The sequence below is a fragment of the Plectropomus leopardus genome, chromosome 13, assembly GCF_026936395.1.
Source record: "Plectropomus leopardus strain MGB_pleo_1.0 chromosome 13, ASM2693639v1, whole genome shotgun sequence".
In the NCBI taxonomy this organism is placed as follows: domain Eukaryota; kingdom Metazoa; phylum Chordata; class Actinopteri; order Perciformes; family Serranidae; genus Plectropomus; species Plectropomus leopardus.
The window spans coordinates 30006053-30020255 of NC_142188.1; the positions used below are offsets into that span (position 1 = coordinate 30006053).

The 14203-nt window shown below is 39.7% G+C and overlaps 2 protein-coding genes across 2 annotated transcripts in view; one reads left to right on the forward strand and one right to left on the reverse strand.

The window, feature by feature from the left end:
* LOC121954897 (stromal membrane-associated protein 1-like) overlaps positions 1-11311 on the forward strand; it is a 162295-nt gene extending 150984 nt beyond the window's left edge. Inside the window, exon 11 of the mRNA XM_088086534.1 lies at positions 8332-11311. Coding sequence (XP_087942660.1) covers positions 8332-8478 — 147 coding nt within the window. The 3' untranslated portion in view covers positions 8479-11311. The remainder of the gene's footprint in view (positions 1-8331) is intronic.
* b3gat2 (beta-1,3-glucuronyltransferase 2 (glucuronosyltransferase S)) overlaps positions 10722-14203 on the reverse strand; it is a 73710-nt gene continuing 70228 nt past the window's right edge. Inside the window, exon 4 of the mRNA XM_042502100.2 lies at positions 10722-13037. Coding sequence (XP_042358034.1) covers positions 12951-13037 — 87 coding nt within the window. The 3' untranslated portion in view covers positions 10722-12950. The remainder of the gene's footprint in view (positions 13038-14203) is intronic.

A 14203-nucleotide genomic window follows, 5' to 3' on the forward strand; every position in this document is an offset into this window, starting at 1 on the left:
ACGTTTTAGCAACACTCTTTGCTATGGTGTGTTTTGGCATGCTATTTTATACTGTTTTTAGGTGTTTTGAGCTTTTTTTGGGATATGTCATATTTTGACTTTTCTGCCATACTATAGCCTTGCCTTTTTGGTCATTTTTTCAACATGCATTATTATGGTGTTTTTGGCCATTTTAGCAACACTGTATGATATGGTGTGTCTCGGCACTCTATTTCATGCTGTTTTGAGGTGTTTTGAGCTGTTTTTGGGACATGTCATATTTGGAAATTTTTGCCATACTATAGCCTTGCCTTTTTGGTCATATTTTCAACATGTATTATTATGGTGTTTTTGGCCATTTTAGCAAAACTCGATGCTATGGTGTGTCTTGGCACTCTATTTTATGATGTTTTGAGGTGTTTTGAGCTGTTTTTGGGACATGTCATATTTGGACATTTTTGCCATACTATAGCCTTGCCTTTTTGGTCTTTTTTTCAACAAGCATTTTTATGGTGTTTTTGGACGTTTTAGCAACACTCTTTTCTATGGTGTGTTTTGGCACGCTATTTTATACTGTTTTTAGGTGTTTTGAGCTGTTTTTGGGACATGTCATATTTGGACATTTTTGCCATACTATAGCTTTGCCTTTTTGGTCATTTTTTCCACATGCACTTTCATGGTGTTTTTGGCCATTTTAGCCAAACTCTATGCTATCGTGTGTCTTAGCACGCTATTTTATGCTATTTTGAGGTGTTTTCAGCTATTTTTGGGACATGTCATATTTGGACATTTTTGCCATACTATAGCCTTGCCTTTTTGGTCATTTTTTCAACAAGCATTTTTATGGTGTTTTTGGACGTTTTAGCAACACTCTTTGCTATGGTGTTTTTTGGCATGCTATTTTATACTGTTTTTAGGTGTTTTGAGCTTTTTTTGGGATATGTCATATTTTGACATTTCTGCCATACTATAGCCTTGCCTTTTTGGTCATTTTTTCAACATGCATTATTATGGTGTTTTTGGCCATTTTAGCAACACTGTATGATATGGTGTGTCTCGGCACTCTATTTCATGCTGTTTTGAGGTGTTTTGAGCTGTTTTTGGGACATGTCATATTTTGACATTTTTGCCATACTATAGCCTTGCCTTTTTGGTCATATTTTCAACATGTATTATTATGGTGTTTTTGGCCATTTTAGCAAAACTCGATGCTATGGTGTGTCTTGGCACTCTATTTTATGCTGTTTTGAGGTGTTTTGAGCTGTTTTTGGGACATGTCATATTTTGACATTTTTGCCATACTATAGCCTTGCCTTTTTGGTCTTTTTTTCAACAAGCATTTTTATGGTGTTTTTGGACGTTTTAGCAACACTCTTTTCTATGGTGTGTTTTGGCACGCTATTTTATACTGTTTTTAGGTGTTTTGAGCTGTTTTTGGGACATGTCATATTTGGACATTTTTGCCATACTATAGCCTTGCCTTTTTGGTCATTTTTTCAACATGCACTTTTATGGTGTTTTTGGCCGTTTTAGCAAAACTCTATGCCATGGTGTGTCTTTGCACGCTATTTTATGCTGTTTTGAGGTGTTTTGAGCTGTTTTTGGGACATGTCATATTTGGACATTTTTGCCATACTATAGCCTTGCCTTTTTGGTCTTTTTTTCAACAAGCATTTTTATGGTGTTTTTGGACGTTTTAGCAACACTCTTTGCTATGGTGTGTTTTGGCACGCTATTTTATGCTGTTTTGAGGTGTTTTGAGCTGTTTTTGGGACATGTCATATTTTGACATTTTTGCCATACTATAGCCTTGCCTTTTTGGTGTTTTTTTCAACAAGCATTTTTATGGTGTTTTTGGCGGTTTTAGCAACACTCTATGCTATGGTGCTTCTTGGCATGGTATTTTATACTGTTTTGAGGTGTTTTGAGCTGTTTTTGGGACATGTCATATTTGGACATTTTTGCCATACTATAGCCTTGCCTTTTTGGTCTTTTTTTCAACAAGCATTTTTATGGTGTTTTTGGACGTTTTAGCAACACTCTTTGCTATGGTGTGTTTTGGCACGCTATTTTATACTGTTTTGAGGTGTTTTGAGCTGTTTTTGGGACATGTCATATTTGGACATTTTTGCCATACTATAGCCTTGCCTTTTTGGTCATTTTTTCAACATGCACTTTTATGGTGTTTTTGGCCATTTTAGCAAAACTTTATGCCATGGTGTGTCTTTGCACGCTATTTTATGCTGTTTTGAGGTGTTTTGAGCTGTTTTTGGGACATGTCATATTTGGACATTTTTGCCATACTATAGCCTTGCCTTTTTGGTCATTTTTTCAACATGCACTTTTATGGTGTTTTTGGCCATTTTAGCAAAACTTTATGCCATGGTGTGTCTTTGCACGCTATTTTATGCTGTTTTGAGGTGTTTTGAGCTGTTTTTGGGACATGTCATATTTTGACATTTTTGCCATACTATAGCCTTGCCTTTTTGGTCATTTTTTCAACATGCATTATTATGGTGTTTTTTGCCATTTTAGCAACACTGTATGATATGGTGTGTCTCGGCACTCTATTTCATGCTGTTTTGAGGTGTTTTGAGCTGTTTTTGGGACATGTCATATTTTGAAAGTTTTGCCATACTATAGCCTTGCCTTTTTGGTCATTTTTTCAACATGTATTATTATGGTGTTTTTGGCCATTTTAGCAAAACTCGATGCTATGGTGTGTCTTGGCACTCTATTTTATGCTGTTTTGAGGTGTTTTGAGCTGTTTTTGGGACATGTCATATTTGGACATTTTTGCCATACTATAGCCTTGCCTTTTTGGTCTTTTTTTCAACAAGCATTTTTATGGTATTTTTGGACGTTTTAGCAACACTCTTTTCTATGGTGTGTTTTGGCACACTATTTTATACTGTTTTTAGGTGTTTTGAGCTGTTTTTGGGACATGTCATATTTGGACATTTTTGCCATACTATAGCCTTGCCTTTTTAGTCATTTTTTCAACATGCACTTTTATGGTGTTTTTGGCCGTTTTAGCAAAACTCTATGCCATGGTGTGTCTTTGCACGCTATTTTATGCTGTTTTGAGGTGTTTTGAGCTGTTTTTGGGACATGTCATATTTGGACATTTTTGCCATACTATAGCCTTGCCTTTTGGTCTTTTTTCAACAAGCATTTTTATGGTGTTTTTGGACGTTTTAGCAACACTCTTTGCTATGGTGTGTTTTGGCACGCTATTTTATGCTGTTTTGAGGTGTTTTGAGCTGTTTTTGGGACATGTCATATTTTGACATTTTTGCCATACTATAGCCTTGCCTTTTTGGTGTTTTTTTCAACAAGCATTTTTATGGTGTTTTTGGCGGTTTTAGCAACACTCTATGCTATGGTGCTTCTTGGCATGGTATTTTATACTGTTTTGAGGTGTTTTGAGCTGTTTTTGGGACATGTCATATTTGGACATTTTTGCCATACTATAGCCTTGCCTTTTTGGTCATTTTTTCAACAAGCATTTTTATGGTGTTTTTGGACGTTTTAGCAACACTCTTTGCTATGGTGTGTTTTGGCACGCTATTTTATGCTGTTTTGAGCTGTTTTGAGCTGTTTTTGGGACATGTCATATTTTGACATTTTTGCCATACTATAGCCTTGCCTTTTTGGTGTTTTTTTCAACAAGCATTTTTATGGTGTTTTTGGCGGTTTTAGCAACACTCTATGCTATGGTGCTTCTTGGCATGGTATTTTATACTGTTTTGAGGTGTTTTGAGCTGTTTTTGGGACATGTCATATTTGGACATTTTTGCCATACTATAGCCTTGCCTTTTTGGTCTTTTTTTCAACAAGCATTTTTATGGTGTTTTTGGACGTTTTAGCAACACTCTTTGCTATGGTGTGTTTTGGTACGCTATTTCATACTGTTTTTAGATGTTTTGAGCTGTTTTTGGGACATGTCATATTTGGACATTTTTGCCATACTATAGCCTTGCCTTTTTGATCATTTTTTCACCAAGCATTTTCATGGTGTCTTTGGACGTTTTAGCAAAACTCGATGCTATGGTGTGTCTTGGCACTCTATTTTATGCTGTTTTGAGGTGTTTTGAGCTGTTTTTGGGACATGTCATATTTTGACATTTTTGCCATACTATAGCCTTGCCTTTTTGGTCATTTTTTCACCAAGCATTTTTATGGTGTCTTTGGACGTTTTAGCAAAACTCGATGCTATGGTGTGTCTTGGCACTCTATTTTATGCTGTTTTGAGGTGTTTTGAGCTGTTTTTGGGACATGTCATATTTGGACATTTTTGCCATACTATAGCCTTGCCTTTTTGGTCATTTTTTCACCAAGCATTTTTATGGTGTCTTTGGACGTTTTAGCAAAACTCGATGCTATGGTGTGTCTTGGCACTCTATTTCATGCTGTTTTGAGGTGTTTTGAGCTGTTTTTGGGACATGTCATATTTGGAAATTTTTGCCATACTATAGCCTTGCGTTTTTGGTCATATTTTCAACATGTATTATTATGGTGTTTTTGGCCATTTTACCAAAACTCGATGCTATGGTGTGTCTTGGCACTCTATTTTATGCTGTTTTGAGGTGTTTTGAGCTGTTTTTGGGACATGTCATATTTGGACATTTTTGCCATACTATAGCCTTGCCTTTTTGGTCTTTTTTTCAACAAGCATTTTTATGGTGTTTTTGGACGTTTTAGCAACACTCTTTTCTATGGTGTGTTTTGGCACGCTATTTTATACTGTTTTGAGGTGTTTTGAGCTGTTTTTGGGACATGTCATATTTTGACATTTTTGCCATACTATAGCCTTGCATTTTTTGTCATTTTTTCAACATGCACTTTTATGGTGTTTTTGGCCGTTTTAGCAAAACTCTAGTCTATGGTGTGTCTTGGCACGCTATTTTATGCTGTTTTGAGGTGTTTTGAGCTGTTTTTGGGACATGTCATATTTTGACATTTTTGCCATACTATAGCCTTGCCTTTTTGGTCATTTTTTTCAACATGTTATTTCAAGGTTTTTTCAACGGTTTTTGCAACATTCTATGCTGTAACATGCCTCTGCATGTTATTTGAAGTGGTCCTTAGCTGTGTTTAACCTTTTTTGGATGTGTCAAATTTTGCCATTTCTTGCCATACTATAGTATAGCTTTTGTGGTCATTTTTTCAGCATGCTATTTTAAAGTGTTTCAGGCCGTTTTTGCAACATTCTATGCTATGGCGTGCCTCTGCATAATATTTGAAGTGGGTTTGTTCTGGTTTTAGCCTTTTTTGGACGTGTCAAATTTTCACATTTTTTGCCATACCATAGTATGATTTTTTCGGTCATTTTTTCAACATACTATTTCATGTTGTTTTAGGATGTCAAAATATGACATGTCTAAAAAGCAGCTGAAAACCATTTACAATATTATGCCGAGACACGTCATCAGAATCAGAATCAGAATCAGAATCCGGTTTTATTACCCAGTACATTTACATATACAAGGAATATGACTTGGTGTTTTGGTGCAAAACAACTAACATAAAGGAAGAAAAAAAATTGTGAATGTAAAACAAGACATAAGATAAAAAATATAGAAGCAATTTAAAAATAGAACATCAAAAAATAGAATATAAAAAACACAAAATGTATGTACAAAAGGTGCAATGGAGGGATTGTACAGTTGTCCAGAAGTTGGAGTTACAGTGCAGATATCTTTAGTCAAAATAAATTAACCTACAGTGGGCAGTGTAAAAAAATTTAGTCTAGTGTGCATTAATGTAATGCATAAAAACTGATTTAGCCCAACATTAATATAATGATTTTGGATTGATTTGAGCCTGTGTCATTGGGCGGTGGGGGACAGGGGAGGGCCGGAGTATTGTTCATGATGTTGGCAGCAGAGGGGAAGAAATTGTTCTTGAAGTGTAAGGTTTTGGTCCTGATGGACTGCAGCCTCTTACCAGAGGGGAGGGTCCCAAAAAGTCAGTGTCCGGGGCAAGAGGGGTCGGCCACAATTTTACCTGCACACCTCAGGGCCCTGGAGGTGTACAGGTCATGGAGAGATGGAAGGTGGCAGCCAATCACCCTCTCTGCAGTGCAGATGATACGCTGCAGCCTGTTCTTATCCCTCGCCATGGCTGCACTGTACCAGACTGTGATGGAGGAAGTGAGAATGGATGGGTGTTGTAGAAGTGCACCATCATTGTCTTTGGCAGGTCGGATTTCTTCAGTCATAGTATAGCATGTCAAAAAATAGCCAAAAACATCAGAAGTGTGTCAAAAAAACGACTGAAAACTTCAAAGAATAGTATGTCAAAAAAAAGTCAAATATGACATGTCCAAAAAATACCTAAAAACCACATAATGTAGCCTACTGAGACGTGCCATCGCATAGAATGTTGCAAAAATGGCCCAAAACATCAAAATATAGCATGCTGAAAAAACAACCAAAAACGTCAGAATATAGTATGGCGAAAAAAAAAGTCCAAAAAACAGCTAAAAAACACGTAATATAGCATGTCGGGTCACATCATAGTATATCATGTCAAAAAGTAGCCAAAAATGTCATGTCGAAAAAACATGGGGATGTTCAGCTCCCACTTGAGGCCCTGGGTGATGATGGTCCCCAGGAGGTGGACAGACTCCTCAGTGGAAAGTGGGGAGTCACAGAGGTTGATGGGGGTGGGGGCGGTGAACTTTCTGAAATCCACTTCCATCTCCACTGTCTTCAGAGCATTAAGCTCAAAGTTCTCACCGTGCCAGGTCGCCAAATGATCAACTTCCCGTCTGTGGGTGAACTCATCCCCACCAGAGATGAGTCCAATGAGGGTGGTGTCGTCCACAAACTTGAGGAGCTGAAGAGACTGCTGACTTGGGTGCACCTGTTCATGTACAGGGAGGAGTACAGTATGACATCCAAAAGTCATAAAAAAAACAATGTAGTACAGTATGTCTTCCAAAAATCATAAAACATGACATAGTATTGTACGTCGTCCAAAAATCAGGAAAAATGTCATAGTATAGCATGTTGTCCAAACATCGTGAAAAATGTCCTGAAAAGCATTAAAAACATCAAAGTATTGCATGTTGCCCAAAAATCATGAAAAACGTCAGTGTAGCATGTCTTCCAATAATAATAAAAAACCACATAGCATAGTATGTCATCCAAGATGATAAAGATGATATAGTATTGTATGTGGTCCGAAAATCCTAAAAATGATATAATATGAAGTCTAAAAATCCTGAAAAACTACAAAGTATGGTATGTTGTCAAAAACTAAAAAAAATTCATAGTAGTAAATGTCATCAAAAAATCATAAAAAACATCATAGTATTGTATGTCATAAAAAATAATAAATAATGACATAGTATATTATGTTGTTATTATAAAAAACATCACAGTATACTATCACGTCCATAAATCATAAAAATTGTAAATGTATAGTATTACGATCAAAAATCATAAAAAACGCCATAGTACAGTATGTCGTCCAAAAGTCATCTCTCTTTCTCACACACTACCCATTCACAGTGGAGGCCTGCAGGCAGACTGTCTTGAACAAAGAAAGTCTGCCAAAGAACTTTGCTTCATAAGTTTGTTAGCTGCTGCTCAAACACGTTCAGCTTATACACACTCCTTATTATACAGTGTGAGCTGTTGCACTCAGCACTCAAAATTGTTGTCAGCATCCTGACATCTAGGGAGGTTAATGAGAGATCATAAATCACCTGAGAGACACACATAAACACCATTGCCTTTGAAGAGTCAAAATGGGAGGTGGATGACTAGGTGTGGGTGTGTATATATATATATATATATATATATATATATATATATATATATATATATATGATATAAGTTGCAGTTGCAGGAAGATGTAATGGAATGGTGAGTTGATGAACGAGCACTTGGATGCGTGTGTGTCCGGGTTTGGCCGACACACACATATAGCCACTTGCACACACATACACACATGCACGCACGCACGCACACACACACACACACACACACACACACACACACACACACACACACTCAGCCATAGCTCTCGGATGACCAGATAAGCGAGCAGCGCCGCACCAAAGCACATTCATAATAGATAAGGCAGAATGGAAGGAGGAGGACAAGCAGGGGAGCAAAGGAGGTGGATGGTGTGGGGGGTGAAGAGTTAGGAGGTGAACAGAGAAGATGAGGGAGAGAGCAGGGAGCAGGGGAAGCCCAGAGCCTTTAAGAGCAGAGGCGAAGAGGGATGGAGGCCGGGAGTGAGCTATCTCCTCCCCTGCCTCTGGGATGAGGGACTAGCTATCTGCTTTAGCTATGATGAATTTGAACATTGACTTCCCTTCCTTTTTTTTTCCCCCAGATGACCCAGCAGATGTCAGGCATGGCAGTGAGTGGTGGAGGGCCGGCGCCAGCCACTTTTAGCCAGGCAGGGGCCCCCGCGGCTGGCTGGCCCGCGGCTCCACCGGCAGCTTCCGGCCAGACACTCAGCACCCAGCTGTGGAAGTGACCAGGACTGGGTCCGGAGGAAGAGTGGGGGGCAGTCATATGGCCACAAAATAGCCACTTACCTCCTCACAGAATCAAGAACGCACAATGGGGGTGACTGACTGCCTCCTCCAACCCTACATACCTTTACCATGGTTCCTTTAAAAAGCCAAGATGACATCACATTGGATGGGAGAAAAAACAAAACAAAACGAAGGCAGCTTCTGTTAAAGTCATTCTTCAGCTTCCCTCTTCCTTTCTGATTTCCTTTTGTTGTCGTAGTCTGAAGAAAGAGACGGAAAATGGGCAGAAGAGGAAGCTGCTGGACTAAGAACTCCAAGTGTCTATTATAGTAATATTATATCATTACCAAAATGGATAGTTAGTGAATAGTCTTCAATACCTACAGTAGATATGGCTATCTTGTGGTTGCTACCATGTCCTCACCCTCTCTCTGCTGTGTATATCGTAGCCCCTCCCCCCTCCCTCCCCCTCTCTGTACGGCGTGCAGAGCCTCGCAGCAGATAGTCGTCTGAACAGTACTGTATGTGTGTGATTATGATGTGAACCTCCCACTTTTTCAGAGCCATAGGAGAGAGGTCGACGCTGCCTCTCTGTGTTCGGTTTGAGTTCTCTTCATGGGGGGGGGGGTGGAGTTTAGCGTTGCTAAAAGGGGTTTGAATGACTTGGGTTTAAAGCTGCTTATACAGTAGATGTTATTTTGCACTGATTCACTGACTCATTGTCTTGTAATCTGACCGTTTTACCACAAACAATCTTAAAACATCAAGTCTGTCTCATTACAACCACTCAAGGTTACGTTATCCTCACAGCAGCCAGTGTGCTACTGATCAGCTCTACGGTCAAGATTATGTACACCAGCGGTTCCTAACCTGAAACTTAGGTCAAAATATACACCTCAACGGCTGCAAGATCTTATGTCTGTTTGCTAGGTATAGAAAGACTAAAAGTGAGGGGAAACAGCTAGCATGCTTCTATCCAAAGTTAAAACGTATGCCTAGTAGATCACAAAGCCTGCCACAATACAATTTCGATTTGAAATGACATGAAACAATATCAGTAAATATTGTCAATGTCCTTTTCTTGGCTAATCACCCTGATCTGCCTGGTGCTAGATAGCCTGAGTTTTTTAAATGTTTCACAAAGAGATGGGCTTAGATGGAAGATATTTTAAAACAATTAATATAAGAAATAAAAAGGGCCTCTTGAAACTATCCAACAATCAAACAGTTAAACCTCTACTGACTCATGACACTTTCAAAAAATGAGGGGTCATAACTAGGTATTTACGCAAATTCTCTAATTAAAAGAAGTTGTTACAGTTTTTGGGAAATACCCAATTTGCTTAGTCACTGAAAGTTAGATAATATCAATCTTATGTCTATCCGCTGGGTAACATGCTGGAGCCAGGAGGCGATTAGCCTAGCTTAGCATAAAGACTGAAGGCAGAGGGGGTAGAGATAGCGTGGTTCTATCCAAAGTTAAAAATTATTCCTTCTGGGGGTGTAAAGCACAAGTTTTATCATAATATTATATCAATTAATTCTTTGGACAACAATATGATATTTGCGAATATCACAAAGTCTGCAAAAATTCAATTGTAATTCAGTATGACAAAGAATGATACCAGTAAATATCCTCATGATCTTTTGCTTAAAAAGGGTCAGAAGCCAAAAAGGTTGGGAACCACTGATGTGTGTACACTACACTGGCTGTGACAACACCACCAGTATCAGTGCTTTTAACGGTGCTTTACTATATAATTCCAATTCTGTTTCTTACATTTCTCGCTGGTTCAAAAGAACCCCAAAGGATTCGCTTCAAGTCTCAGTAATTTCTGGGCATCCCTGGGTCCCCTGGGTGTCTTTGGTAGCCACGCGGTGGTGTTTTGAAGTGTTTTGAAACCTCACGAGTTGGGTTCAGTGGAACCCGGGCTCCGACCCAGTTAAGACATTTCCTTGTTGTTGAAACAAACCATTTCTCCCGCACTCCCAGAGGCAAAACAAAGCGCCACTGGCATCACAGTGGGCTGTCTTTACTGCACTTTAAATAGCAGAGGAGGTATCGTACTGTATCTCCCGCTGTGCCGTGGATTCAGCTCTCAGATCTTCGGCTGGGAAAAACGGAGATAACTGAACTGACGGTTCACTTTTAACAGCAGGAGTAGGGTTTCCGCAATCTTTTCTGGACCAATGTGACACCCCGAAATGTTGCTCCCTTCACATATGACTCTGTAACCGTATATTCTGCCATCCGCCATCTTTATTGTGGTGTTTTGTTGTGTGCAGTACAAGAGAAGCACAGTTAGTCTGCAGCAAATAAACCTGGATGACCAATCAGAGGGCTAGACCAGCAGGACAATAACAGGGGGGACAGGATTGGACAGTGCTAGCAAAAAGGGGACCTGCATGAAAACGCTGGATGGGTCCCGTCATCACTGTCCAGTCCTCGTTTAGGATTTGAAATTAACCAACACGCACACATACGCGCACAGAGTTATGAACACACTGCCGAACGCCGACGCAGAGATTCACGTCTGTACACACAGGGTCCCTCTGCCATGCAATAACTGTACTTACACACATGTGGCGAGTGTGAACGACACAATAAATCTAATGTCCTCCAGGTTTATTTCCAATGTGTTTACATTTTACTGGTGCCTAGTACAGAGAAAAGCTGTTTCCGTGCAGTAAAAATAAATATCCAGGAACTTTTCTGTGTTCATCTTTTGTCCAATGACTCATAAGTGTAAAAGTACTGTTTTTTGGAGTTCTATTTGTTTGCTCCTTTTTTTCGCAGAGGGTCATTTGAAATAAAGGCCGTCGAATCCTGGATTTAACGCTGTTTCTATTTCTCGTCTTTACATCATACACCTACACAGTGCCCTCGAAACTTCAGGACAATACTGCTGTTCAAATGCACTGAAAGAAAAAGACTTCTTTCACGTCTGAGCTGTGAAACGAGCGGCCCGTCTGATGCTCTGTTTATATCCTGTCTACTCTGCTCATACCTTTTTATTCCGCAGCTGGCAAGTGCGTTTACTTGTGAGGCAAGTTTTCTTTGTTGTCGGCCCACAGACTCTACATTATTGATGGCAGCTTGTCAGGAGAGACGTCACTTGTTACTTCACGTGGGCCGCTTCCAAACCTGATCACATACAAACAGAACAGGACAGCAAAGGTCCATTTAGTTCATTACATAAAACCTCTTCAGAGTGATGCAAAGGAGACTTACACAGCATTTATGCATCAATTAATCATTACTACCAGACATTAGTGTGATTCATTTAAACAAAGAGGAGAGCTGGTGAATCTAGCTGCTTCTGTTGGGCACTGATTGGCATTTTACAGCTGTAAGGACATGAAGAGGGTGTTGTTCTTCAGCAACAAACGGACCTTTTGGCAGTTGATAAAAGGAGTGAAAAACGATTGTGAAAACAAAATCCCTTCAAACATTTTAATTTCCTCAGTGAGAGAGGTGTTATTGTACTGTAACATGTAATTTTATGTGCGTGCAGAGCCGGAGATGGGATGTGGTTAGCCTAGCTTAGCATAAAGACTGGAAGCAGGGGGAAAAGCTAGCTTGGCTCTCTTCATAATGCATTTATCAACACCTTCAATGCTAATTAACCACATGACTGGACAATTTATTTTTTTACCAGCAACTTAACCGTTGGAGATATTTCTTGGTGAACACCAGTTTTTCCATCAGTAGTAGTGTCCAGCTCACTGCTACTGCGCCTAGCTGTTGTTCTCAAAGAAATAGTTCAATTATGTAACTTCTCCTTAAACCACAAATTATCACTTTTGCATTTCTGCTTCTGTACTGTTTAAATGAATAAGATAACGTATGTTATCTTGTTGGTGGAGATGGTAGGCATATTCTTGAACTTTGGAGAGAGCCAGGCTAGCTGTTTACAGTCTTTCTGCTAAGCTAACTTTATACTAACAGCATCCTGAAACCGGCTTCGTGCTTGTTGCACAGACATCAAATTGCTATCAATCTTCTTGTCCGCTGCTAGAGTAACAGCATTACAGTACCACTGCCTTAAGATAGCCTATGGGCGTTATCTGTTTGTATGGTAATTTTTCATTGAATCACAGTTAATCTGACAATGATGCATTAATGATTTAAATGACATTAATTATTCACATGGCACTTTTCAGTTCAGCAACATGATGTTTTGTTTTTTTACATTGATACTTTAGTTTTTCACATTAACAAGCCGTGGATGGAGGACACAAACAGTTCGAGTCATCCCAGTTTGTAAATCAAACATATTCAGTGTTGTCCAGGCCTCACAAAGAACGTTTGACAGACAGCCAGAAGTCTTGAATCATGCAGCTCCTCAGAGTCCGTGTCCATCGAGAACAGATTGTATTAACCCCTTAAGAGAGGAAGCAGGGTGCTGTCGTCAGTCCCAGCCAACGACAATCAGCTTCTGGTTTTGGATCCGCTGCTTGTCTCTTTCTCTCACACCTCAATGACCACAGTGTCTTTCCGATGTTTGGGCTCATTTGCAAGATGTGGTTTTTCTGTGCGAGTGTGCCAAACCAGCACCTAAAAAAGAGAAGAGGAAGAGGACTGAGGAAAAATCTGCTGACAGTGGAAACACTAAATAAAGAATGAACAGGCTGCTATGCTTGGCTAAACACAGCACAGATGCAGGTGAATGGCAGAGCTTTACTGATACTGTGTAAGACCAAAGACTTGATATGTTTTGGATTAACGCTGCTGATACCTGATAGTTTGTGTCTCAAGTGTAGAAAAATGCCTCCTAAAGCTGCTAGAAAATCATGGGACACTGAAACTGGCAGGTTAAAGGATCATTTCAGTTTTTCTTAACATCTTGGTCTTATTTTTAGGGCCCAAGCACAGACCTGTGCGAGGCCCCTTTTTGAACGCAAGGAATTATTATTAGGGTCCGAGCACCGAACGGTGTCCAGTGAACAGGTGAAGTGTCAGATGCTTTGGCTCGGTCTGTTAAAACATTTACTGTCATTTACTTTAAACCATGAGATTGTAGGTTCAAGTTCAAGTTCAACGGAATGTCGAAAATGTGAAAGAACCACCCGGTCCTACCTTTGATCAGGGCAATCTATGGTAGACACAATGTCTCAAAATCATCGTTCTTTGATCAACTGTGAAAATGCCTGACCTCTGCGTGTTTTCAGTTGCCTGTGCATTTCTAGGAGGTGTCAGAGTCGCCGTTTGGGAGGTCGGGAAGCGAAGCTCCGGGTATTTTTTGGTTTCTGCAAAAGGACTTTTAAGTGTCATCTGCGGACTATGTGCCACTCAAGAACTGCTTCACGCCTGAACCTGTGTACCAGCAGGACCTGTGTGTCAAGCGCTTTGTCAGGCTTCCTACAGTGGAGCTTCCGCTATTGTTTTCTGTTGTCTCCGCCTGACGCAGGCGTGATTTCAATTGTGGTTTTTTTCAATACAAAATAATCTAAGCCTCACTGTGTTTTTTTTCGTTAATGTACAATCACATAGCACATTTAGACACCTAAAATAATAACGTTTTTTTCTCTACATTTGAAGCTACAGCCAGATACGTGATTTAATTTCAGCCGCCATTACCGCAGATCTGATCCACCCTCAACCTGTTTTTGCAGCGTGTATCTTTTCACTTTGTGAGTTAGTTTGTTATAAGGCAAATTGTTAAACATGTACAGTGTCAGGAGGTTTTGGCTCAGTGTGTAAATCAAGCGGTTAGTGTGCCT